Source organism: Lissotriton vulgaris, chromosome 5 (genome assembly GCF_964263255.1).
Source record: "Lissotriton vulgaris chromosome 5, aLisVul1.2, whole genome shotgun sequence".
NCBI lineage: Eukaryota > Metazoa > Chordata > Amphibia > Caudata > Salamandridae > Lissotriton > Lissotriton vulgaris.
This window is the reverse complement of record NC_141693.1, coordinates 888069660-888096768: the sequence shown is the minus strand read 5'-3', so window position 1 is coordinate 888096768 and position 27109 is coordinate 888069660. Positions and strand designations below refer to the sequence as shown.

The following is a 27109-nucleotide window of genomic DNA, read 5'->3' as shown; positions in this document are numbered from 1 at the left end:
CATTGCAAATGCTTGTCTTTACTGGGGGCCGGTTTTACTGCATTATTGGCCCCCTGTAACAAAATAACAAAAGCTGCATCAGCAGGTTCCCACCAGCACCCCGCCCCCCCCCCCCCCCCCCCAGACTGAGTGAGATCCCCCAAGATGACCTACTGATAGTAGCGGGGGACCTCAAGCAGGTACTAGACCAGGCCACATATAGACACCCACAAAGGAGTAGCCACTGCTCTCAGGGGCAGAACACCCTGAAGAACTTATGCGCCAAGTTCCAACTTAGGGACCCCTGGCGACTCCAACACCCAGACACCAGGGACTACACCTTCTACTCCCACCCGCACAATTCATACAGCAGGATCGACTAGATCCTCATTTCAGCCTCACATACACACCTAATAGACCACACCGAAATCGCCCCAAGAACAATTTCAGACCACTCACACATCAGTCTAACACTTATTGGACGTCATAATGAGCACTCTAGCCACAGATGGAGATTTAACAGCGACATCCTCCAGAACCCGGCCAATGTCACCGAAATAGAGGGAACCATAAAAGAATACTTAGAATTCAACAACACTCAAGACACGGAGAGAGACACCCTCTGGGACGCCATGAAAGCTGCGGTCAGAGGTAAAATAATTAGCATTAAATCTAGAATGAACAGGGAAAGAAATAAAAAAAGTACTAGAACTCGAGCAGCAGATTTAAGACATGGAAACAAGTCATATCACCAACCTAGCAGACAAGAACACCCTCACAAATCTTACCAGGAAGAAATACAAACTCAACAATCTCTTAAGCGAAAGAGCGGGGACGTGGATAAACAAATATAAAGCAATAAACCTATGTTCAGCGAATAAAGCAGGGAAAGCACTAGCAGCATACCTTAAGAGCAAGCAGAGGCAGCACACAATTGCAGCAATAACAGACACTAATAAGAAGTCGCAGACGTCAAACAAGGGAATCCTCAAGGTTTTTAAAGACTTCTATGAGTGCCTCTACAGAGAGGATATGAAACTCAAAGCGGACGGGGGAGCTAGCCTCCTAGAAAACCTTACCCTGCCCAAGCTTGTCAGACACACAAAGATCGTCCCTAGAACAAAACATAATGGGGGCAGAGATAGAAAAAGCAGTAGCAGCTCTCAAGGACATCAAGGCCCCTGGCCCAGACGGTTTCACAGCAGTGTTCTATAAGCGCTTCCTCCAGGTAATCAAACCCACAATGGAAGAAGTCTTCACTCACTGCATCCAAAAGGGTAAGATAACCGACTCAATGGCAGAGGCCAACATAATAGTCATCCCAAAAGAGGGCAAAGACCCACAACACCCGGGAAACTACCACCCCATCTCACTAATTAATGTAGACTGCAAAATCTACGCAAAAATTCTTGCGGCAAGACTTAATGCACAGCTCCCAAATCTAATACACAACTCACAGGTGGGTTTCCTCAAGAACAGGATGTCCCAAGACAACATGAGACTCCTATGCCACTTAATAAACCATGCCTCCGCCAACGATGAGCCAGCAGTAATGATCGCACGATGCTGAGAAGGCATTTGACAGAGTGTCATGGGCTTTCCTTGACCAATGCATGCGAAAATTCGGGCTAGGAGATAAGTATAGAAGAATGGTGATGGTGCTCTATAACGAACCCAAAGCTCCCCTGGTTGTCAACGGGGGCACCTCAGATCGGCTAACCCTGGGCAGAGGGACTAGACAAAGCTGCCCACTCTCCCTGGCACTCTTCCTACTCTGCCTGGAACCACTCCTGTCCATGATCAGAGACAATAATGAAATAAAAGTAATCCCAATCAAAGGGAAGACTATTAAACTAGCTGCATACGCGGATGACATCCTAATTTCAACAGAGGACCCCGGACCCTCGATAGCGGCTCTTATGGCTACCATCGAAGAATACGCGCAGGTGTCAGGCTATAAACTCAATAGGAACAAGTCTGAATGCAAACCTCTAAACGTGCACACAACTAGAGCAGTGTTGGGAGTCTCCGGGCTGGCTTGGCAGAAAAACTTCCTGAAGTACCTGGGACTACACTTCGGTAGGGATCTCAAGTCAACACTGGACTTCAACGAAAACTCTATATTATACAAACTGAAAGAGAAATTAGAGGCATGGTCACCAAAATGTATTAGCTGGTGGGGTAGAGTGGAAACAATAAAATTGATGCTGACACCCATGGTTGACTACCTACTCAGCATGCTCCCACTCTTAACCACTGAGGAATTCCACAAAAAACTAGACACCCTGATCAATAAATTCCTCTGGATAGAAAAGAAACTCAGGATCAGCCTGCAGAAATTAAGACTCAGCAAAACACTAGGAGTACTAAACCTCACCAATTTCAGAACATTCCAGACAGCATGCCTAGCCAAACAAGGAATATACTGGATCGCACCCGACCAGACGTACACGCCGGTATGGCTGGAGCTAGAGAGTGCAATACTAAACGGTCTCGACCCATTAGCCCTACTTACCGCTAACAAACACCCCGAAGCCAGCAACATTATACTCAAAAACACCAAGAACGCCATCCTCAAGGTAGACAAAAAGATGGCGCAGAGCATTAAAAACACGAGTAGAGAATCGATTTGGTACAACTCCAAAGTAAAGTACAAAGACAAGTTACTAAACTTTACCGCCTGGTACGAACGGGACGTCTCCACCACCAACCTTTTAGAAAAGCTCAACGCCCTGCTCACCTTCGACACACTAAAACACTTGCACAACCTACCAGCTATTGAATTTTATAACTTCCTGAAAGTAAAGGCGGCAATCACAAGAGCAGGCATTGGCAAAGGGGTTCCATCAATCCTGTTGTACATGGCGAACCTAAATAAGATTGGCCACCAAACGTCACACCTGTACAAACTCCTCTGCCCGGTAACAACAAGACTAAACACCAAAGCACTAGAATATTGGGAAACTCTACACACTAGACACTTCAGTGAGAAGGAAAAGCACCGCCTTTGGACCTCAGCATCCATGAACAAGGTGACCCCAACCTTAGCTCAAACCAAATACTTGCTCCTCCATAAAGTATACTGGAGCCCAGCCCGACTGGCAGCGGAAGGGCTCCGGGATAACGACCTATGCTGGAACTGCCATAAACAAAAAGGAGACCTTGCCCACCTTATCCTTTACTGCCCCAAAGTCAAGAAATATTGGGATAAAATAAGAAACTTCATAAACAGCATAACAGGCCACTCAATTCAGACAGATTTCCTGGGGTTAGTAGCCGCCTTAATGGCCCAAGGTATCCATTCCAAAAAGGACAGTGATCTAATTGACCTTCTTCTCACAACGGCAGTCAAAACTATCCTGGCAAACTGGAAGGACACAGGGAAGGCAACCTTCAAAAGTTGGCTAAATTGGATCCCATTCCTAAGGGGGGCGGACAACATAACGTCAAATCTCTCACCCCACTCCCCCACAAGGGGGGAGACGTGGCACTCCCTGGACATCTGCCTGAGCTCGCATAAACCACCCTAGGAGGAACACACCCAGCCTCCCCACCACATACTAGGTAGTATGGCGGACAACAACCGCGATACCCATCCTGTCCGCTCTTCCTTCCTCTCTTTTCCTTTCTTCTTTTATCTTCTTCTTGCGAAGGCAGTACATAAGACTGCCAGGTTTCAACGCACGCCTAGATCATGCTTTGCCTAGCTATTGAGCACGCGACCGTTCATGTCAAGATATGTCTACTGTAACTTCTACGTCATATAACGACACCAGTATTGCCTTCACTGTATATCTACGGTGTGTATAAAAAATCTCTCTAATAAAATATTTTTAAATAAAAAAGACAAAATTGTACTACAACTTATTGCTATGATTGCCTTTTGTTAGCCTGTTAAAAAGTTTACATTTCTAGTTATGTCCTGATGGTGTTATTTGAATCTTGTGAAAATAATGGTAGCCACTCTTAATGTCCAAATTGATAAAGAAAATATGGTAAGCTGTAAACAATTTACTGAAGACTTAGGTCAGTTAAATAATGTCTTCTCGCCATCTTTATCCTGATGCAGTAGATCAGTCGTTTATAACCTGTGGTCCGAGGATGCCTAGGGGGTCGCAGGTCCCACTCAGGTTGTGCACGACTGTTAAAAATTTAAATAACATTAAAATGAATGCATTAAAATGAATAAGGTATATACAAACAAAGAAGGAAATAGAAAATGGAAAAACTGTTTTCCCATATTTGATTGTCAATTAAACAAAATATTTCAATATTTGGGCATTTTCGGTGTATGCTTGCTTTTATATTTCTCTGTATTGTTCTGAAGTTCAAATCCTAGAAATTACTTAGGCCGGGGGTCCCCAGCTTTCAGTAATGACTCAGTGGGGGTCCTCAGATTCCATGAATTATGCCATGATGGTCTACAGAGGTCAACAGATTAAAACCGCTTCAGTAGCTAAGAGTGCAGCTAACTATTGTAATTTCCTTTTTATTAAGGCTCCTTGAGTTTCTCAGTTAAATATTTTAATTTCTTAGTTACATTCTCCAGGCATTGTTCAGATTCTGAAAAATAATAGAGACTCTTAGTATGCAAATTCTAAAGATAAATACGTGGCATTGCACAACTGAATGATCTCCTAAAGACCTCTTATCCCGTTTCTATTCCATTAGTTCTGCCTTAGTGCCCTTCTGTGATCACTTTGCTGGTCAAGTCAAGTGTGGTTGACCGCAATTGATAACACTAAAGGAGTGACAGAAACTGCAAATTATTAATGCTGTATCAAATAGGCTAAGATCGCAATGTCTGCCACTTAGCGACTAAGGAAAAATAGGGGAATATGATGCAGGTGTGAGAGCCAGTGCTTGTCACTGTGAATGTGGCTTAGGCCCATTTAAGCAAAACCAAAGGGGATGATGGACGGAGCGTTGAACATTGCAAGCACTCACCCCAGTCAACTGATCTGGGTTTAATCCATCATCATTCTTGAGCTCACTCCGCCACCCCAGTTCAGACATGGCCGTATGCAAATCACTCTGACCCCGTGCCTCATGGGAACAGTCCAGCCCGAACTGCCAAGCCATATCTTCCCTGGACTGGAAACAAGCATCCTGGGACCGGTTTCTGGCTAATCAGCCGTCATCAGCCAGGCTAGCTTGAATCCAGTGGCAAAGTGAGCAAGGGACCCACGTCTGGGCATACCCTGCCAACTAAAAGCGAACAAAGTAAAACCAAAGGGGATGATGAACGGAGTGTTGAACATTGCAAGCACTCACTCCCAGTCAACTGATCTGGGTTTAATCCATCATCATTCTTTAGCTCACACCGCCACCCCAGTTAGGGCTGGACTGTTCCCATCGGGCGCAGGGTCAAGACTGATTTGCATATGGCAGGTCCAAACTGGAATGGCATGGTGAGCAAAAAACGATGGATTTAAGCCCAGATATCTGTACTGGGGTGAACGTATGACATTGTTCTGCATTCTGTCCATCAATTGTTCTCTTTGCATTTGTCACCCCGAGTGGGACGGAAATGCTCAGAGGTGAGTCCCATGCTCTCCACGCCACTGGAGTCAAGCTATCCTGGCTGATGAGGGCTGAAAGCCCGAAACCGGTCACAGGATGCTTGTTTCCAGTCCAGGGAGGACATGGCATGGCAGTTCGGGCTGGACTGTTCCCATCGGGCGCAGGGTCAAGACTGATTTTCATATGGCTGGGTCCAAACTGGAATGGCATGGTGAGCAAAAAAATTATGGATTTAGGCCAATATCTCTGTTCTGGGGTAAACGTATGACATTATTCCGCATTCTGTCCATCAATTGTTCTTTTTGGATAGGTCCATTTAAGGACTGGGTGTGCGGCCCCTCACTCATCCCTGGCTGCATTTGTTCAAAGGCCCACATTTTCTATGCAACTAAACCTTTACTGCATATAGCCTTGGGCCTGTAGCCTTACCCTACATCCAACTCACCAGGAGCATAGCCCACACGCAGTAGGTGTTGGTAGCAGGTCAAGGCTCTGCACTCTGCCTTGTGTGGCCAAGCACCCCTCCATCCACCATGCTCTCTCATATCTCATTTCCCCAATGGCTATGCAGATCAGTGGTTGCCCACAGGTTTTGAGCACAGCCCCTGTGCGGGCATGAACTGCTGGTTCACCAAATGGCTGGGCCTGTGTTAGGCCCTGTGCCCACACAGTGTGTGGTCAACTCCCAAATGGAAAAGCCATGAGAAAACTTTGTGCCACGGGTGTTGACTGCCGACCTTGTCCTGAGGCAGGGTCTAGCATTTAACCGCCATTATGGCCGACCTGTCACTGCACACACAGTTAGCAGGCTAAGCTCAATTCTGGTGTGCCAACTTCTTTCCAGACCCATGAAATGCTTCCAAAGGTATTAGCAAATCAGAGCATTTATTTGCTGTTGATGCCTTCCTCAGATCTGCACTAAACCTGAAATCCGTGCACAGGGCTTAACTTGCTAACTGCCTTCCGAAATTCATGTAATTTTATCAAACAATGCCATGGTTAGACTTGGTTTGTAAAGCATTGAGATTGAAAGCTGACCTGCACCAGTGACTTCACTTTTATTCTTATGCAGAACATTAGAATTGCAAGTAAGCGAGGAGGAGCCAAGATGGCCGCGGAGACGGACGTGTGATCTCCCGGCTCCTCGAGCCCTTGTTTCCCGGACAATAATCCTGCTTCCTATCCTGTACCTGTGTACCAGCGGATTGACTGGGGAAGTTTCCTGATTCCGGAGGTGTCCCTCCGGTGTTTCTACCTGCCCGGCAACCTGAGAAACGTCGAGATCCACGAAGGGGACGACCCTAGCCCTGGACCCGGGACCTGCTACACACAGCGCCGCCTGTGATTGCCGCGGCTACAGGGGCCGATTACCTCGGGGCGGCGCCGTCATCCTGGGCTGGCCGACTGGATAACCGGCCTCTACGTTGGGCGCTTCGGTGACTGGGACTGCTGGCCGATTGTAAGCCTGACTTGCTCCTTCCCACTGTTAAACGCTGCAGGATCACCATACATGGTTTCTCTTCTGCCGGGGGCGCCTCGGCAGCCGTGACTCCCTCACTGCCTCGCCTCTCCTGTGCCGATCGGCGAAGAGCCCCCCCCCCACTGTATGCAGCCTGCGACTGCGGACCTGTCCTGTCCCGAGGGAGCGGATCGTTTTCTCCTGGTGCTGGCCCTGCCTAAATCACTGTTTGCTCCGACGGTGGGATCATGATGGCCGGCTCATCTGATGTAATGGCGGATAGCGCCCTGGCTCCTGCTCGAAATCCCCGGCTTGCACCTAGTTGGGGAGCTGCCCTGACTGGAGCGTCTTCTACCACAGAGGTAATGGAGGAGCACTCTCAAGTTACCCTCGCCTCTGTTTTCCTGGCTCTAACTAGACTGCGGGGTGAATGGCATACGTGCATGCGACTGCTGGAGGAGAAGGTTGATGGCTGCCTGGCTGGTTCGGAATACATTCTGCCCATCCTCTCTCCCTGTTCTACTAAACAGCCTCCGCTGCTCCCGGTCTGTGAAACATTGTTGCCGGGGACGTGTGGAATAGATCAGCAGCTTCGCGGTGTCATGGAGAGCGAGCTACATTGTTCCCGCCTGTGCACTGTTACATTGTCTCTCTCCCCAACACGGAGAGCAACCTCGCCCACTGAGTCCCAGGGGCCGCTGCTGCAGTATTTGCCTATCCTGTCTGACTGTGCCTATCTCTTGGGGACATCGTTATCTCCCGCAATGTGTGATGTTGTGGATTTTGTCATGCTGCTCTATTTACGTGTTGACTCTGGTTGGGACTGGCGAATTTTACTCAATCCTCGGATTCCTCTCTATTGCCGAGTGTGGCCATTTTGTTTCTTTGTTCTTGTGGGGGTGGGCTCTTCCTTTCTCCTCGCAGTTGCTGACTTCCCAGGAGGGGCGGGCACAGGGGGACGTCCCAGATCGGGCCAGGGCTAGGTCTTACTTAGTGTACTGGATGCAGGGGCGGGCGGGGACTAGGTTGGGACTATTCCTGGCTTGCTCTGCTTGCTTCATTAGAATTGTTCCTCCCCTTCTGCATGGCGCTGACTATTTGCTTTACACGGCGTAGGGGTTGCAAGTGGCTTGGAGTCCGGGAGATCTATTATTGTGTGGGCTCCTCCCCGCCTATTTCTTTTGGGAGTGGTAGATCAGCTTGTCCTTTTCTTCCTCCCTATATTCAAGTGTGAAACAATTTCATTTCTTCTCGTCTTCCTCTTTCCTTCTTTCTACATTTCCCTTGCTTTCTCTTCCCTTTTCTTCCGTCTCTTCCTTCTTGCTGCATTTCGGGTTTATGGGGCGACAGACACGCTGCTGGGGGGGGGGGGTAGGCCATAGCCTCTGCATGTGTGTAGGGTGGGGGGTTATATTTTATTTTCTGTTAGTTTCTATGGGACCTATTTTTGTTTTTATAATTTTTCCTTTCTCTTGGCCCGTGTTCAGGCATACTGGGTGATGGGTGGCGGCGGGGATACGAATGATATGTATATTGCTACTTTGTAGCGTGGATAATGTGAGGCCATCCTGCCTGGTCGGGACTTGCTTATCGATATGTGAATTGTTCGGACACTGTAGCAAATGTCGTGTCCCACCTGCATGGACCTTGCTCTTACTTCCTATTTTATGTGTACGGAACACCACGACCTGAACTCAATAGTTGCATAAAAAAAACAACTTAAAATTTAACCTTCATTACTCCTGTGTCACGGTACTGCGGCGCCCTCCAGTTTGACTTCTGCTTAATAACCGCTGTTCTGCTGCATTACTGTGTCGCCATACTGCATGCTATAGTGCTATATGAGAGTTCGTGGCCGGCCGGATGGTTGTGGGCCCGTATTTGTTCTTTACTTCATGCACAATAAAGGTTTTCCAAAAATTATTTTAAAAAAAAGAATTGCAAGTAAGCAACTAAGTGTGCCCAATTTTTTGTAAACTGTTTCTTAGCTTCCATATTCCTTTAAATTATTCTATTTTGCTTTCTACATAATATTTACAATTTAGACCTCATTTTAATATCTCTTGTGGCATTTCTCTTTCTTCTCTCTTCTTATTTTCTTTCTGCCTCTTCCTGGTAGCTGACGTCCTTAATGCTTCCCCTGCTCCTAACAGCCATGAAGGTAAACACCATTTGGTTGAGCGTTTTAACTGCATGCCTTTCACATCTGCATTTCCAGCTGCTCAATATTGCTTATTGAGAAGAATAAAGCAATATTGAAAGTGTTCTCTTGTCCACTGCTCTGCTACTAAAAATCACTTGCATACTGCATGTGTGTATTACCATGGGTATGAGCTAGATTTTGCACTGCACCCTTAAATTGTTTCCAAATTGCATAATTTCAAAATGCAACCAATGAGAGTGTACCCCGTGTCTTTTGTGAAAGCTCATTTTTCTGTGCTCATTTTAAAGGTCATATTGAAATATTGTCGAGGGTTCATATGGAACACATTCCTGTTAATTTTATCATTGAGGGAGTAAATACAGTGACCAAACCAGTACAAACTACCCATTATTCTGTGTTACATTATGAATGTGTTCATGCAAGATCCAAATCTGTTTACCAGATTATGCTGCTCACCCAGAGTTCTGCTCCTCTGTCTAAACTGTTTATCTGAAATAAAACTAATTAATTTTTAGATAATATACTAGATGATCGCCCTGAAAATAAGTCATCTAGTGATAAACTGCAGTTTGAGTACATCGAAGAAACTCCTAAAAGGATTAAGAAGGCGGACAGCTCTACCAACAAAGGGAAGGTAATATGTTCATTTTTAGCATCTTGATGTTATACATCTTAGACCTTTTGTTAAAGTTTTTCATATCTAAGAAAGAGCCTTTAAAAATATATGGCATGTGTGGTAATCTCATTCACTGATGTATTATATGTATGTGGCAGTATTTTTTTATATTCAAGCAAGAGTACCTAAAATGCTATAAAACTTTAAAGCATTCAAATAAGCTGAGAACAGTGTTCTAAATTGTCTTATAATGTTTATATCAAACATTGAACTTGTACCTGAAACATTGCAGATACAGTGAAGTTGATCAATAAATAGAAAGTGCTGACATTACCAATTGTCTTAGCTGAAAAGCATAAGGGACCAGACTCTCAAATCTTTCTTCAATGAGTAGTTGTAACTTTCTGTTGGAAATCCTGGAATAAAAGAAGTATAAATCTAAAGTAAGTTACGAGTAAGTCACACCTACTCTCATTCAAATATCTGTTAATCAGGGCGAATGGCTTTAAAGAAAGAATCTCGGAAAATAGTCTGTGCTTGATTTGGTTTACTTAAATCCCTCAAACCAACAAGGCCAATGTGTATTAACATAATTCTTCATGTATCTTCCCTTTATTGCACAGAAACCTGGGTTGATCCCCCTAGACCCCCAGCCTTGGAAATCTAAATCCCAGGCTGTACTGCCACCCAATCATTTTACCTTCATGATGTAGCAAGACATTATAAATTCTGGTCGGTTTTCTGGTAGAAGCAACATTATTATGTGGCTTTCCTCCACTATTCACTTGTTTGACTTTATCTAAATGGTGAGGTTGGAATTATAAACCCTGAGAAAATTAGACCTATTTCAGGGCAATGCTCACTTTGAACTACTTGTAGACCTTAGTAATCTTCTCAAGAACAAAGGTATTCGTTGTCAGTATTGTTCATGTGGGTGATGGTCCTCTTAACCATGCTGCGTCAGCCAGTTTACAGTATCCAAAGGGCACAATCACCTTTAGTTAGTTACCAAATTGGAGCTTGTAATTCTTTAACAACTTCTCAAATGTTAGTGTGTTGTTCTGCTGTGAAAAGGTCAACCAATATCCAGAAACTTTTTAAGTTTCCAGTAATTTTAGTTGTCAGGGCATTACGCTCTGTGCCGATATTCTCATTAGTGCAAAGTCTAAATTAGTAGACTTTAAATTGTTCAGTCTGTTATTCTTGAAACTCTGCCTCTTGGCTAAGTGTTTAACTTGAGGATGATGGATTGGACACTTAAAGTGCAATGATCTTGAGTGTGAGACACAAGCAGAGGCTCCTGGGCCTCAACAGTGGGAGTGGAGATTGCTTGCCACTGGTTTATGGTGCCTTGTCCAACTTTGGCTCTGCTAACTGGGCTAGGCACAGCCTCTTCCGGACTACTATGGTAAGCAGTTATAGGCTTCTCAGGGTGGTATTGTGGGGATCCTCAGGTCAGAAGCCAAAGAATTCCAGTGGATATTTCCAGGTGTTTCCCCAAATTCTGAAAACATGTCTATAGATTTTGACTCCAAAATGTTGCCAGTGTTTTTTTTTCTTTGTTTACTAAATCCACTCTTGTGTAACATTTTTCTTGCCACAGGACAGTCTTGCATGCGGTGTTGTATATTGTACATTTAAGTTGTTTAAATTTTGACAAATGTTCTTGAAGACTCACATAAAATGACAAAACATTTTGCCTATTGTTTATTTTTTATGTTAAAAACACATACTACTACTGCCTCTTGCTTCCCAATCAATATTCAGAGAGTGCGTTTATCCTCATTAATTACTTTATTTGATAAGACTGCTGGCTTAGGGCCAAATAATTCTTTGATGAACTAGATAACCTTTGGTGCTGCAGACATACTCGGCACCTCTTCTCTTCTGTTTGCCGGCAGTCTGTCTCTAGCTTCTTGGCTCACATGGCTGAAACTCAGTCAAGTCCAATAATGCATCCCTGGAAGGACCCTCCTACTAGAAGTCGAGTCCCTGGAGTTTGTCTTCGGGCGGTTGAGTACTCCTACTGAGGCATTGCTTCTATCTTACTTGGAGTTGGGAAAGAGAGATCTTTACCTTTTATTCTCGGTTCACCCCTGCAAGCGTTATACCCCCACCTGCTCTAATCACCATTGACTGCAGATGGCTGGTGCTCCAGTAATGACAAGGAGTGCTCTCCGTGATTTTGCTGTCAGTCAGGTCTTCATTTATAGAAGGAACTGTATTTAAAACTGTTTACCTGATTCCGATTGCGACTTAGTTGTGCTTTTGATTTTCAAGCATTTCTCTTTATCAAATGTGGCTAGCCAGTTATCAGTTTTATGTTTTAGGTAGTGTAACCTGATATGCTGTGCAGGAATATGCACAACCATATTGATTGTAGCATGGACATGCATTCATGAAGCTGGGCCAAAGAAAGATAATAGATGCATTATGAAAGGACTCTACTCTTCATTAGTACAAATACATAGCTAAAGGGCAGCTAATTCATTTGCCACTGCTTCAGCTGTAGACCCAAGAATTGAGCATGTTAAAAGCTGAGAGCATTATGCTAACATGTTTACTCACAGCTGAAGCTCAGAGGCCCTCCATCAATTTGACATGCTCAGTAGATGTGATCCAAACGTTTTGCAGGCAAGCTGTTTGACACCGCATTCAAACTTGCCACAGCACTACTGCTTTCACACTCTCTGCTACTACTAAATCCATGGTTGAAGAATCAGCATCAGGAGAATCCAGGTTGGCAAACTATTAGGCAGTGGGTGTCACGATCATTACGCAAATATATGTATTACTGACATACCTACTAGAAATCGATAATGTGGGTTAGAAGTATTTACAAAACGTAGGGTCAGACTGCCACCTGTAAACCTAGACCTTTGTTGTGTTTAGGCAACTGGAATATGAATGGGTGAAAGTCTCAAATGAAATAATTGAAATGTCTGTTACTTCCGCTACCAACAGGCTTATTTTGTTGGTCTTCCTCACTTCCTGGGCAGGAGTTTCTATTGAGGGATGAGGTGTTAGAAGGTTGGAGACATGGCAGGATTTCTCATACAGACAGCAACTGCACAAATTCATCAAAACTGACACATGCTGCTCTTTGACTGGTTTGCCTTCAGAATAGGCTAAAGCACTATAATGCCGAGAAATCATTATTTTCCGTGTTTCCACTAGAAACCAAGAATTTCCTCCGGTGGTTTCTCATCTTTTGTTTTTTGGGTTCAACCAAAGATCCGGAAACCCTATAATTGACCATACAGAAGTCAGTGACTCTGAGCGCTGTCCCACCCCGCTACCTCTCTGTTCCTGTGCATGTGATCTCCCTAGGTTCCTAGCCCCTTCCTTGCTCCTGTCTTTAATGGGTGTCAGGAGTAGTGGGAATCGGGCTCCAATGTAGTTTTTGTATCACGCAGTTCAAAAATGCAGTCTTTACTTTACCCCTTTCTGGAGAAAGGTGATAGCTTAATAGTCCTTTCCACTGCCACCACGCACTTAGAGTGGTTCTCCTGGACATTCGAAAGAGCCACTTAGAACCAGAAAGTCACTTTCAGTCGGGTGCCATCTGTGTTTAGCAGTGTATATGCCCAACTTTCCTTCTGAGTTTGCAGCGCCAGGTCCTGCAGGGAAGAGGTAGAGGATCTGGCCATGGTGGTCTCGATGGTGCTGCTCGGCCACAGCAGGTATAGTCCTGAAGCGTTATGCGCCTGACTGGACCGAAGTTTGGTGCAGGCCTGCGTTTCCCTCTGCAGCTGTCAGTTACTGCCCCTGTTTGGCCTACTGTATTTGGCACAGTCAACCTTGACTGGGCCTTCTGCAGTTTCTTCCCTGACCATACCTTTAGCAGTTATGCAATTGCGGTGTTACAATTCCTGCCAGGAACCGGAAGGAGAGTCTGGGGGGAGGAGGTCCCACAGGCTGCTTCCTTCTCTCAGCAGGCGAGCTTCTAGGCGCCACAACTAAATATAAGGGGCTCAGGCAAACATGACAGATCTGATAGAGGCTTCCAGCTGCAGATTCCTTACCTTGGAATATTCCCCAAGTGCCAGATTGGATCTGGAAATTTTTGAGCGTACCAGTAGGTGGCGTATTTCGGCTCCATGTCGGTCGTGCTACAGCCCAAGTAATTTTTTTACTGACTTTTTTTTTCGAACTTTTATCAAAGCTTTTTTTCCATCTCCTGGTGTGTTAGTGATGTCACCTAAAAAGCCAACAGGCTTTAACCCATGGCGTGCCTGTCGCAGGCAGTTGTCTGTGACAGACCCTCATTTGGATTGCCTATGGTGCTTGGAGGGGAACCACGACGCCAACACCTGCAAGGACATCCGTGCAAGGAATCCCAAGGCACTGAAGGAAGGGGTCCCTGAAACTCCTCCCCACCCGACATCAATATCACGCCTTTTGAATTAGAGCCAATGCCTTTTTCCTTTGACAGGCCTGAAGAAGTTGACGATTGGGAGGGGTCTGTGAACCCTTATGGTTACCACCATCCCGCTGCTGAACCAGAGGACAGCTGGTACAAGGAACTGATGGATGACAGTGATTTGGACACCTCACCAGACATTAGTTTGGTTTTTCCTCTTACCTTGGTTACAGAGGAGGGTGCCTCATTTGCAGTGGTGGTGAGGAGGACAGCTGAGGTCTTGAATCTTCTGTCAAGACGAACGTCTTGACAGAGGTGTTTCAGACTGGAGTTGTTTCTTCTGAACCATTACTCCGATTCAACACAGCCATTACAGATGTCATCCTTGGGGCCTGGTCTAAACCCTTCACAGGGGTTCCTGTGCACAGGACCATTGCCCGCCCTCCTCGTCCCGATCCTAGGGAGCCCATGGGCCTCACCCAGCACACCACTGTGGAGTGCTTTGTGGTCCAAGCCTCCACTTCTAGAATCAATCCTGGTGCGTTCCATGCGCTCCAGTGTTTTGAGAGTCCAAAAGCCTAGATAACTCTGTCAGACCCTCCATTTCATTGGGCTGTTCTCAACACAGTGCTATTTTGGGCTTATCCATCTGAACAGCGAGCCCAGGATAAGGCGGTGATTCAGATATTTAAGCTTCGCTCCAGAATTTCAGTGAGACTGACTCTGAGGCTGTTGGGCCTCATGACCTCCTGAATCCTTCTTGTGACACATCCCTGTAGGCATACGACAGCTCTGCAGTGGGACCTGAAGTACCAGTGCGCCTGGCATCAAGGGGATCTCTCAGACCTGGTCCAGATTTTGGGGGAAATGCAAAAGACCTGCTGTGGTAACTGCGATTGGGTCAGTGGCAGACCCCACTTGCCTGCGGATCCCAAGCTGACTGTAGTGACAGATGCGTCACTCCGGGGCTGGGGTGTCCATATGGGCGAAGTGGGGATAAAAGACTCTGATCTCTGGTGGAGTCTGGGCTTCACATCAGCCTGTTGGAGCCCTGGTCGATCCAATGGGCATTGAAAGCCTTTCTTTCTGCGATCAAGACAAGGCTGGTACAGGTGTTCACTGACGACATGACCACCATGTGGTACTGCAACCAACAGGGTGGGATAGGGTCGTGGACCCTTTGTCAAGAGGTCCTACGTCTCTGGGCATGGTTGAAACTGCGGGGCATTTCCTTGTTGGCTCAACACCTGGTGGGATCTCTGAACACCAGGGCAGATTAACTCAGCCATCGATGCCAAGCGAATCATTAATGGCGTGTCTATTCAGAGGTGATGCAAGGTCTCTTTCAAGAGTGGGGAGAGCCTTTGTTAGATCTGTTCACCATTGAAGAGGACTCTCAATATCAGCAGTTCTGCGCCTTGGAGGTTCCAAGGCAGTTCTCGATCAGAGGCGCTTTTCATCTCAAGTGGAACTGTTGCATTCTGTACTCCTTTCTGTTCGTACCTCTCCTGCCCAGAGTCCTCAAGAAGATCAGGAACGACCGGGGCAAAGTCATTCTTGTGGCTCCTCAATTGGGCTTGTAGATTCTGATATCCGAGCTCCTGCCCCCTTATCCCAAGTTCTATTGTTGGTCTTTCTTTAGCCCAGCGGGACTCAGCTCTGGGCACCATTAAAGGTTACATGTCTGCTATTTTGGTATTCTTACTGTTTCCGGACCAACCTTCTTTATTTTAAGTCACTTGTTGTGACTGGATTCCTCAAAGTTCTACAACACATTTGCTCCCTGGCCATTCATCATGTCCCAATGGTATCTTAATTTGATCCTGACTTTTCTTATGTGCACGCCTTTCGAACCGCTGCACATCTGCCATTGCTGCCTGCTTCCCATCAAGGATTTACTAGTGGCCATAACATCGACCAGGAGAGTCAGTGAAGTGCAGACTCTTTGCACACTCCTTATACCAACATTTAGACAAGCTAGTTCAGTAGACCTGTGCTTCCTTTCTCCAGAAAGCTGATGCATTTTCATGTAGGCCAAAACATTACCATGCCTACCTTCTTTGCACTGCCTCACCCTTCTTAGGAAGAGGAGAGACTCCATAGTCTGGACCCTAAAGAACATTGTTGTTCTAGCTAGATAGCACAATATTGTTCCGGGGTAGACAATCAACTATTTGTGGGTAATGTTGGGGCTAAGAAAGGGAAGGCCATGCCGAAAAGAACCATATCATGATGGATAGCTTGAAGATCTGCTACACAGAGACTAAGAAGCATCCCCCTGAGAGCTTGCATGCTCATTCTACCAGAGCCACGCCTGTGGCCACTTGCGTTAGCTCATGGAGTCCATGAACTGGACATCTGCCCAGCAGCAATGTGGGTGTCACTGCACTTGTTCACCAAACATTACTGTCTGAATGGTCAGGCCTGTTGTAAAGGGAACTTTGTCCGTTTGGTCCTGCAGGACTTTTGGTTAAATCTGTGTCACAGACCAACCTCTGGGGAGGTATTTCTTGGGTATCTATTCTAAGGTGAGGTATCTGCGACAGAAGTCTCTATCAGATGAACAAGTTATTTACCTTCCGTAATGTCTTATGTGGTAGAGACTCTATTTAGCTGCTGATTCCATACCTGCCCTCTCATCATCCCTGCTCTGTGAAACTAATTCATATGGTCACCTTTCTTTGAGTTTCTTATATTTATTCTTCCTGCATCCTTTTCCTTACTTCCCTCTAAAAGTACTCTCTGTGAATCCAGAGAGCCTGTCTTATTGGTGGCACAAACAAGGTGTGATGCTTCTGCGCCTGGCTGTCATCAGTCCAACAGAAGGAGTAATCAGAGAAAGAAAAAAGAACATGCCTCACCTAGGCACTCCCTTACGCTTATGGTCTCTTAAATAATGCATTAAGTGGCTATAATCTACAACCTAAGGGTTGAGTCTAACTTGCAACTTAAATTTAGAGTCTCAGGAAGAACTCAGTCCGTAGTGCTTGTCCGTAATAAAGCCATTAAGGCGTGTCCCCTATATGCAGATTGACAGCTTTTGTAAAAGATGGGATGTTATAACCCACCACCACTGTGTTAAAGATTCAGCCAAAATGATGTACTTCACAAATTGAGCTGGGTAATCTTATAATGAATGTTTGACCCCGTAAAGTCTGTGGCTATGAGGCATATGGATTTATGTCTTAGGTCCTCAATCAGAATGTGATAAAAGACACATAAAGAAGGGCCCATGCACATTCTACCTAGTCAAGTCTTAAAGTCAAATAGCTTAGTCTGAATTGACGTTCTCCTATGTCAGAAATTCCAATCTCTGATAAGATTTAGTATATGAGGACTACCATTTGACTTCTTAATAGAGAAGTCATTCAACCAGATTATCGCCTGAGAATCTGCCAGAAGACAGTCTAACCTATTGCTGGCGCACTTCAAAGATGCTGCATCTTGCCCAGTGCTGGTACAGCCAAGTACCGGAGGAACGCTGCTACTGCAGAGAGCGTGTGTGACCTTCACAGGGAACGTTGCCTTCATGCCTCAACTGATAACAACAGCCTTTTCTGCCAACAAGGTATGCAGTGTGTCGATTCTCCCTCAGAAACTCTAGACTGCAAGCTGCTCTGCTTTCCATGCTCTCTTTATAGCGCATAGAAGTAGGTTTTAGAGTGCTAGGTTTAAGATGACAGTTTAACCGCCTTAGAAATGCAAGTTTTATTCTTATTGCTCACTATGTGCCTTCTTGCTGTTTTAATGATACCCTGTGTAGTTAAGAAACAGCTCATTCCTATCTTAATTAATGCTTTTTAGGTTTCGCCCTGGCAAAAGCGCGCGAAGCGTGCTCTCGCCGCGAGAACTATAGTTGTCAGCTCTGCTTCCAAGTAGCCAAGGGAGACGAGATGGTCACGCGCAGCACGCCGGAATCGGATCAGGTCCCGCTTGTGAACACGCGCTCCGATTCGGGCATGCTGTTCACACACACAGACGCGCGTGCACACACACACACACACACACACACACAGACAGACAGACACATGCACACACAGACACACACACGCACACACAAACACGCACACACACCCTTGCCCAGCTGGCGGCAGCGGCACTCGTCGCTCACCACCACCTCCTCGATGCGGCTGCGTGTGGCGCAGCCCCGGAAGGACACCGTGTTCAGGCTCCAGTCCAGGTCGAGCAGCAGCCGGGGGTCGAAGAGCGGCGTGTCGTCCGGCATCATGGCAGGAGGGAGCGGCTACGTGTCCAGCCCCGGTCGCCGATACCAGCCCGGCAGAAGTGCAAGCCTCTGACGTGGCACGGCGGGTACCGGCTCCTGGTGCGCGCCGTGTGTCCGCCCATTGGGAAACAAGCGCAACCACAGGGTGAAATATGTTGGAAACAAGCCGCGCCCCTAGCGTGATGGAGAGGGGCAGGAGCCAACCGATGTGACGGCCCGGGCTGTTTGCTGGAAAGGAGCGGAGGTCGGGAGGAGACGAGGACTTGTGAGTCGTGACACTCGTGTGTCACACTGCTGCTGCCGGCCGCTGCCGCCCACCCAGGCCAAACACCACAGTCAACTTGCGGCAGCGCCCAGACCCAGTCCCTGAAGAGTACAAGACTGAAGACACGATGACGCACTGACTCAGCAAAGGTAGGCGAACTGAAGCCGACACCAGCCTCGGCCCCAGGCCACGGCAGGCCCAGCGGCCCAGCCCCCATCAGGCCCATACTTATTTATTTTATTGTATTTTATTTATGCGTTTTTATATAGTGCAGACTTTGCCCGAAGGCGTCAGAGCGCTTCACAATAGGAATAGTAATGATACATGAGAAGAAAATTACAAGTGAAAAAATTACAAAAGCAGACGTTAAGTTACATGAGGTAAAAGTGACAATTGTGAGCAAACAAAATACACAAGGTATCAAACAGTGCATTACAGGAGGAACTAGAAACGAACCCCTTGTTTTATTGATGTATTTGCGGACAATCTATGTGTGGTTTATGTGTAACTTCATTTGTTTATATGTAGTTGTTTGTTTGCATGGATTTTTATGTGTGTGTATTTGCGTGCGTGCTCATGCATGTGTTTATTTGAATGCCTGTTGTGATTATATGCCGTAGTACGTGTTTGTGCGTTTTGTATGTATGTCACATTAGTTTGGAGCTCTAAGCAACTCGTCTTTCACATTTCAAATTTTCGAGTGTTCATTGGTTTCAGGAGATCATAACATTGTATTGAACTATAGGTGCAGTAAAAGGTGTTCCATGAGGGTCGGGCCTTGCGATTGAGGGTCCCTTTAGAGCTGATGAAAGTGCTTGCTCACATGTGGCGCCCCATCTTTCTGTTGATGATACGTTTTTACTGGGGCACAGGTTGCGGGGCGTGTGTGCACGTGCAGTGCCATTAATTTTCTGCATGACGCAACACACTCGGCGTGGGACGGGGCTTTGACTTGTTGAAAGCACTCCCGCATTTGTAGAGGTCCCTGCTTCTGTGGGCCACAGCCCCTGGCCCTTTGGCTCAGTGACCTGCTGTGATTGGGACTGGCAAGTCCTTTGTGGAACTTTTAGCTGATCACCTGCAAACGGTTTCTGCAGCACCCAGTTGCTTTTAAATGGTCTACTGGAAATATGAAGAAATAATACGAAACAAGTCTAGTTCAATATTGTTATATTTTGGTGTTGGTTATTTTTGTCCAATCTTGTGTGTTGGATCTGTTGATATTTTGTATTTGCCATTAAAATCTCCCTTGGTTTCTTTAACGATGGAACCTATTGCCTCACTCACAAAATTCTGCATGGCCAGGGCCCTCAAATATTACAGGACCTCTCTACCCCCCTATGTTCCTACTCGTACCCTACGCTCTGCTGACCTCCACCTTGCCCGGACCATCAGAGTACGCAAGAGCAGAGCGGGTGGTCGCTCCTTTAGGTCCCTTGCCCCGGCCCTCTGGAATTCTATCCTCATTGAGGCACGTGCCATCCAAAACCATTGGCACTTCCGGAAATACATCAAAACCTGGCTGTTTGCCTCCATTCGGAGAACCAACACCTAGGCCGCTTCCTGCGTCCTATCCCTCTGCCGCGTCTTTTTGTTTGGCTGTCTGCAAGCGCTGGGACGCCCCGTTGTTGGGGCAGCCATGCGTTCTATAAGCATATTTAACATAACATAACATAACATAACGTGGGTTCAGATAAAAACCATACGTATAAGTCTGATGCCTGAAGCCCACCGGCCTCGACTTGGACCAAGTGAGATGTCCATAGGGGTAAACTGTTCCACCTCGCCCCCTGGCGGGTCCCAGCTATCCAAACCAGATGGATAATATATTGCAAAGCATTACTTCCACTCTCCTGAAATATTGTAGGAGGGATGTAATATTGGACGCATTCTCAATGGCATGCAGGAGTAGGTAAAACACACTTCTGTAGTACTCTGTTACAAACTGTTATATGTATTTCTGAATTGACACCAACACTTCTAAACAAGGAATAGTTCGGGGATATTAATGCACAATTAGTCCAAATGGAAAGGGCCTTGTGCCCTGTGCATTTTTACGGATAAGGAGTCATCCCTTTTGGGCTGATTAACAAATGCACGTATGAGTACATAAAAGGATAGAACAGGAGCATGTTTACTCACACCAGATTGCCTGTGCAAATTGAACCCAGTGTGTTTAAACTGCACGGCGTGGATGCAGGAGGCCTCAGTCCCGGCTTCATCCTTGGTTTTTTTTGGTTAAATTTCACGACGAAGCATTTAATGAAAACAACCGCTGATGTCTTTTAAAAGGTGTGTGCTGAGCCGCGATCTCACAACCCAAGCTCAGCTCGTTTTTTTACGTTGCAAACTTTTCAAAGTTTGTGAAGTCTGGAGGTTTGTGAACATCTTTTAGAAAGTTCACAGGCGAAAACTTTGCAATGTTGCACACCTCAGTGCACAGCTACTCGAATTTCTTGTTTACTTAGCTAAAGGTCTGTGTGCTCAGTGCCTGCACACACTGAGCATACAAAGGAAACACGACCTTCAAGTATCCTTTTAAACTGTTAGCATACCTGTGTACCCCTCTCTGTATCTCTGAATCCTGTGTACCCATATATGTACCTAACTGTGTGTACCCCATGTCTTTGCGTGCCTCCCCTGCACTGTCTCGCTGCACGGTGAATACAAATGGATTACGACCTTCAGATTTCCTTCCGACTTGTGTATATGCTCGTGTACTTATCCCGCATGCTCTTCCCAGGAATCACTATTCGTATTCTGTCACCTATATATGTCTCTACTAACAATGCACGACTCCCATCTATGCAGTACATACAACCCCAACCACACACACACAACCACACCGTCAGTGCACACTTTCACCAGACACAAACACCATCAGTCGTCAGTGCACGCTTTCACCGGGCACAGACACCACCAACCATCAGTGCACGCTTTCACCGGGCACAAACACCACCAGCCGTCAGTGCATGCTTTTACCGGGCACAAACACCACCACCTGTCAGTGCACGCTTTCACCAGGCACACACAACCAGCCGTCAGTGCACGCTTTCACCAGGCACACACCACCAGCCGTCAGTGCACGTTTTCACCAGACACACACACACCACCAGCGGTCAGTGCACGGTTTCACCAGGCACACACACACCACCAGCTGTCAGTGCACGCTTTAACCAGGCACACACACACCACCAGCCGTCAGTGCAAGCTTCCACCAGGCATACACACCACCAGCCGTCAGAGCACGCTTCCACAAGCACACACACCACCAGCCGGCAGTTCACAGCTTCCACCAGGCACACACACCACCTGCCATCAGTGCACCATTTCTACAGGCACACACGCCACCAGCCATTAGTGCACACATCAATTGTTAACGCATCAACAATTAACTATTGTATCAATCACAGTATGGCTCACTTTACTTTTAAACATATTCATCCAAAGCGCAGCATGCCACCATTGCTACAAAAAAATTCCACATTTTTTGGGCCTACAATTTATAGACTTTTGTTGCAATTGGTGTTGCAATATTTAGCAATGCCAATAGCTCAAACTTAATTAATGCGAGACCTATTGCATTGCAAATGCTTGTTATTCAAAGTGTCTTATTCATAGTGCAGTATGTGTGTGATGCTGTCAATAACGAAATAGGTTTGTTTCTGTTACTATGGTGGCCCTGATCTCTTTATAGGGATTGTTAGTAACCCAAAAACAGTAACTCTATTTCAACAATCTGGTGGATTGGTTCTGAGGGGTTACATTAACCTCTCTTTCACATTCAGCGCTGGTGCATTGAACTGAGTTCACTTGTGTCCCCCATGGATGGGAAAACAAACCTTGTAGCACTACTTCAAAGTCCTAGTTTACGCAACAGGCCCAGCAGCTTTCCCAACAATAAAGTTTAGCAAAAACCATGATAAAATAAAACAAGCATTGACAGAGCCAAACGACTAGCAGCCAATTCTTGGCATGTTGACTTTGTTAATCCTTGTTTTAGTTTCTGGCTCAGAGGTGCCCTCGGCTCTGCAGTCTAGTGTAAGAAGGGAATGTTCACATCACAGGTGCTTGGTTTCTTGGATTAAAACAGTTGTCGTAAAAAAAAAAAACATACAGCTTCATGTGCTATGTTCTTTTAGAATCATTATTTTTTGCGTAAATGTATAAATACTGTTTGTAGATACTTTCCACAGTCATGTTACGTATGCCCTTTGATGTCGGGACATAAAGGCCTTGCCTGCTCATCCCATTAAATTGTATTTCATGAAGTCATAGGTGACTTAAATACAGCAAACAGCCTTCCAGTCTTTTTCTAAAGAACTTTCATGTACTGGAGATGTGCATAGCTGAAACTAAGGCAAATACATTTTTTATTTTCACAAAGCATACTTGTGTGGAACTCCAGGTATGATGCAAGATTTTCCCTGGCAGCCTTGCACAAAGTTTCATGCCTTCTACCCCCTCCCCCACTTCTTCCCTCCTTTCGTTCTTGCCTTGCCTCCCCTTTTCCTTTCCTCTCTCCCCTGAATCTCTCTCCCCTGAATCTCTCTCCCCCTGCCTGCTTTGTTTTTCCTTGTGCCTATTCTCCGCTTAATCTACCTCCCGTCGCCCTTTGATATTACCCCCTACCCTTCTACACGCCATGAACCAACAGATGTAACCTGTAATTGATGTACCTTTCATATGTAACTTGTAATTGATGTACCTTCTGTAACAATGTGTAACTTGGAACCTATGTAACTCTGCTCATGTAAAGCGCTCTGATACCTCCAGGTCTAGCCAGCGCTATATAAAAATCAATAAATAAATATAGATAGCTATGGCGATATTTATGGGTCAACCGGTCAAGTTCACTTCTCATGTTGTCTACTGTAATATTGTAGAACCTCGAGACCTGTCTTTGCTCTCATAGCATGATTATTCTCTTGGGCATGTTTAAGACCTTTTTAGATCTGGTCAATCTATCACCTTACCTCAAAATGGCAAACGTGTTGGGAGAAGAGCAACAAAAGGTGCAGTCTCTTGAAACTTCGGCATGCATTCTCCACTCAGGCCATCTGATCTCCCGCAGGGGCCGTTGTGCCGATCAGCATCCCTGGCAGCTTCTTTTCTCCCTGCTGCATTGCTGCTGTTCCGCAGCGCTCTTTGAGGTAGAATGAAAAGTAGTCAATGCTGCTCTTTACTGCTCCCGGCGGCTCCTTTCCTTACTGCTAGAAAGTTGCTGCCGCTTTTTAGTGTGCCCGGCAACAGTCTGAAAAGGAGCGGTCATCGGGGACTCCTGCACCCTCCATCAGCGCCGTTGGGAGCCTGTCCGATGGGACATGCCCCTTCAGTAGCCTCTTCTCCCAGTTATCCCCCTCATCCAGCCAATGGGTTGCATGCTGGAAGTGAGCCGCATAATAATAAAGATCCATTCTAGGTGCCTCTAGTTCCCCCTCCTCGTAAAGCCGGGTCAGAGCCACTCTACTGCGATGTCCAGCCCAGCATTGTGACACCAGTATATAGTTCAACTGTATAAATACCTGCACAGGAATTGGACACAGCATATTTTTGAGCATATACAAGCAACTCAGCAGCCCTATCATCTTGGACACTGCCAGTCTGCCCATCAAAAGAGCGGCAGTGTGTTCCAAAAGGTCACCGACCGCCTCCGTGATTCGAGCGCCTTGTGCACATTGAGGTGTAGTACTTGAGAATCCTCAAGTGCCACCTGTAAACCCAGGTATCGGAAATGCCCGGTCTCCCAGCGTAGCCCAAGAAAAGGACGTTGTTCCTATGGCCGGGCAGCCAAATAGGCCAGTGGAAAGAGCAGACATTTAGGTCTGTTGAGGTGCAGTCCAGAATAGCTTTGAAAATCCTCCATAAGCTGCAGCAACTTAGGCATCACCTTGCATAGCGAGTTAATATAAAAGAGGGCGTCATCAGCGTATAGTGAGAACACGTGCTACGTCCCCCATGTCCTGATACCCTACTGCTTGAGGTCCCTCGACACCCAATTCGCCAGTGGTTCGATAGCTAGCGTGAACAGCAGTGACAAAAGTGGGCTACCCAGTCGCTCCAGCAACCACATTTATAGGAGTTTGACCCAGCAACAGAACCGTGGACCAACCCAACATTTTTAATCAACTCTCGAAAATCTAGATCAAAAATCTCTAGTCAGGACCACAGGTCAAAATATTGATTAGCCTGTGGTATATGAATCAAATTGGCAAGTAAATATGATGTACTTTTCATACTTGCAGCACAACTTGCACTCGTGTAATTATACTTTGTTTGAGGAAGGGTTATGTCGTCAGAGATGTCCCTTGTGGCATACTTTCATCCACTGACGAGGGTTGCGTAGTCCTGGCGCACAATAACAAAACAATCCGATTCACATGTGTATACTGTAGTAAAAGACAATTCCAAACACAGCTCCAAATGGCAGTTCAAGACTAATATGTCTTTTACAGGTTCTGAAGCACGATCGAGCTTTGTGGCACATTGTGTAGAATTAATAAATACCATCAACGATAAGCAAACTGTTCCGGAAGGCATACCCGTCCTGTGGATCTAGAGCAGGTGGGTGCATGCACCAAACGAGCAAGGACCTGCAATGCACAGCTCCATATAAATCTGCTCAAAGATGCTTCATTGTGGAACTAAAACAAAGAAATCTAAGGCTGACTCGCCAGGACCAACTTCTAAAGTCCTGCAAAGCACTGTGCCCGATATTTACGTGACCCTCTATACTATCTTTCAGTTAAAGAATGTTTCCACAACGAGATGGCATATTTTGATCCGATACGTACTGAACCTCTCTGCCACGGCTGCTGCATTCTGATAAAGCTGCTTCATGCCCAGAAAGTGGCGGCTGCACGGACGAGTAAATAGAAAAGCAGTTCAAGGGTGAAAACTGTGTGCATTACCTCCTCGTCCTGTCTTCCTCGCCACAGTAATCACATATGAGCCTCCGGCTCCACACAGAAGTCCAAGCATAAAAAAAGAGCGCTCTAGTCTCCCTCTCCCTCCTCCAAGATGGCCCCAGTGGCTCCAGCCAATCCCATAAAGGGATACAGATACAGCCAATCTACCTGTTGTTTTTTTCTGCACTTCTCCAAGTGCTGCGTTCCCTGCTGGTCAGGTGAGTGGGGCTGGGATCCTGCTTGAGCAGTCCCCTTATGTCCTAAGGTATCTAGTTTGGGGGAAGTAGTTTTGATTGTGTTTGATTTTAATGTTGGTTTTTCCCCCCCTTCTTCTGCCTCCACGCCTCTAGCCCTGCTTAAGCTGGCTTTTCGTAGCGTTCTTTATAGGTTATGGAGTCGTTTTTGTGACTCGTTGAGCAGTTCACCTGGACTGCTCTGCCGATTTTATGTTTATTTCCTTCCGACCGCGCGTCCTGCTGAGCGGACATAGCGCGGCCGGATGCGCCTGCTCTGAGCGCCTGTGTCTCCCGTATTCCCCTCCCAATGCGATGCCGGGTGCGCAGGGGCTGGAGGCTTCCGGTGGCGTTTGGTGCATTTTCCCAGGGACGGGTGAGCTTGATGTGGGGGCCGGGGGCTCCCGTTCGCTTCTTACCTGATGCCTGTTTTTCTATACACATGGTGCGGTGGGGACGCCTTTGGGTCTCCGTTGCTCCTGCTGACGGTAGCGTTCTGGGCTGTTTTTGCGCATGCGCGCGGGTCTTCGTGCTACCTTTATGTGTTGGAAATCGGGCGTGGGCCGGTTTGTCTGGTTGCTTAGCAACCTCGGGGCCTTTTTCTGCCGGGCGTGTTGTCCAGTTACTTGCCTGTTTTCTTTCCACTGCTTCACTCGTGGAGGGCTATGATGGAGGGTGGTTCGCCTGAATGTCCTGCTCCTGGTTCCTTATTGGAGGCTTCTGGCTCAGGAGTGCATATTCCTTCTTTGGAATTATTACAGCAGATGATAAATTCTGCTGTGGCTGTGGCATTACAAGGTCAGGTTCCTATCCCTCCTGCTAAGAAGTTGAAAGTTGATGGCGCTGCTCCTGAAACTGAGGATGAAGAGGAGGTTGATGTCAAGGGTCGCTTTGTACAGGGTGCCGACCTGAAGGAGGTGCTGGGTCACATTCGCGAAAACTTGGTGTTCCCTGCTTCTGTTGTGCCTCTGAAGGACGATCTATTTTCAGTGTCATCCTTAGCCGCCTGGACTACTGTAAGGCTCCATAGTGTCCAGGTGGCAGCAGCAAAACTAGTCTAGCGGAGATCGCGTGGATCATCAACTTCCCAGGCATTAGCTGAGCTACATTGGCTCCCGTTGAGCCAAAGGATATTGTTCAAGTCGCTGTGTTTTGCCTTTATGGCACTTCACGGTACCGGGCCCAAGTCACTTCAGGGTAGGTTTGGCTGGTATGCCCCTGCACGTAATTTGCGTTCCTCTGCAGCTAGCCTGGCAACCATCCAGAGGTTCAAGCGAACCACAATGGGTGGGAGAGCGTTTGGAGTGGCAGCTGCTCGTCTGTGGAATAGCCTCCCCTTGGAACTGAGGCAAACACCGGAGCTGCTGGTGGTTT

The 27109-nt window shown here is 46.6% G+C and overlaps 1 protein-coding gene across 7 annotated transcripts in view; it reads left to right on the top strand.

The window, feature by feature from the left end:
- PLCE1 (phospholipase C epsilon 1) overlaps window positions 1-27109 on the top strand; it is a 1649974-nt gene that overhangs the window by 1333371 nt on the left and 289494 nt on the right. For 4 of the 7 annotated variants that reach the window (XM_086922473.1, XM_086922472.1, XM_086922469.1 and 1 more), the window contains 2 exons: window positions 9081-9122; window positions 9641-9759. In XM_086922473.1, coding sequence (XP_086778599.1) covers window positions 9081-9122; window positions 9641-9759 — 161 coding nt within the window. The remainder of the gene's footprint in view (window positions 1-9080; window positions 9123-9640; window positions 9760-27109) is intronic. The other 3 variants (XM_086922474.1, XM_086922471.1, XM_086922470.1) reach the window with 1 other exon arrangement.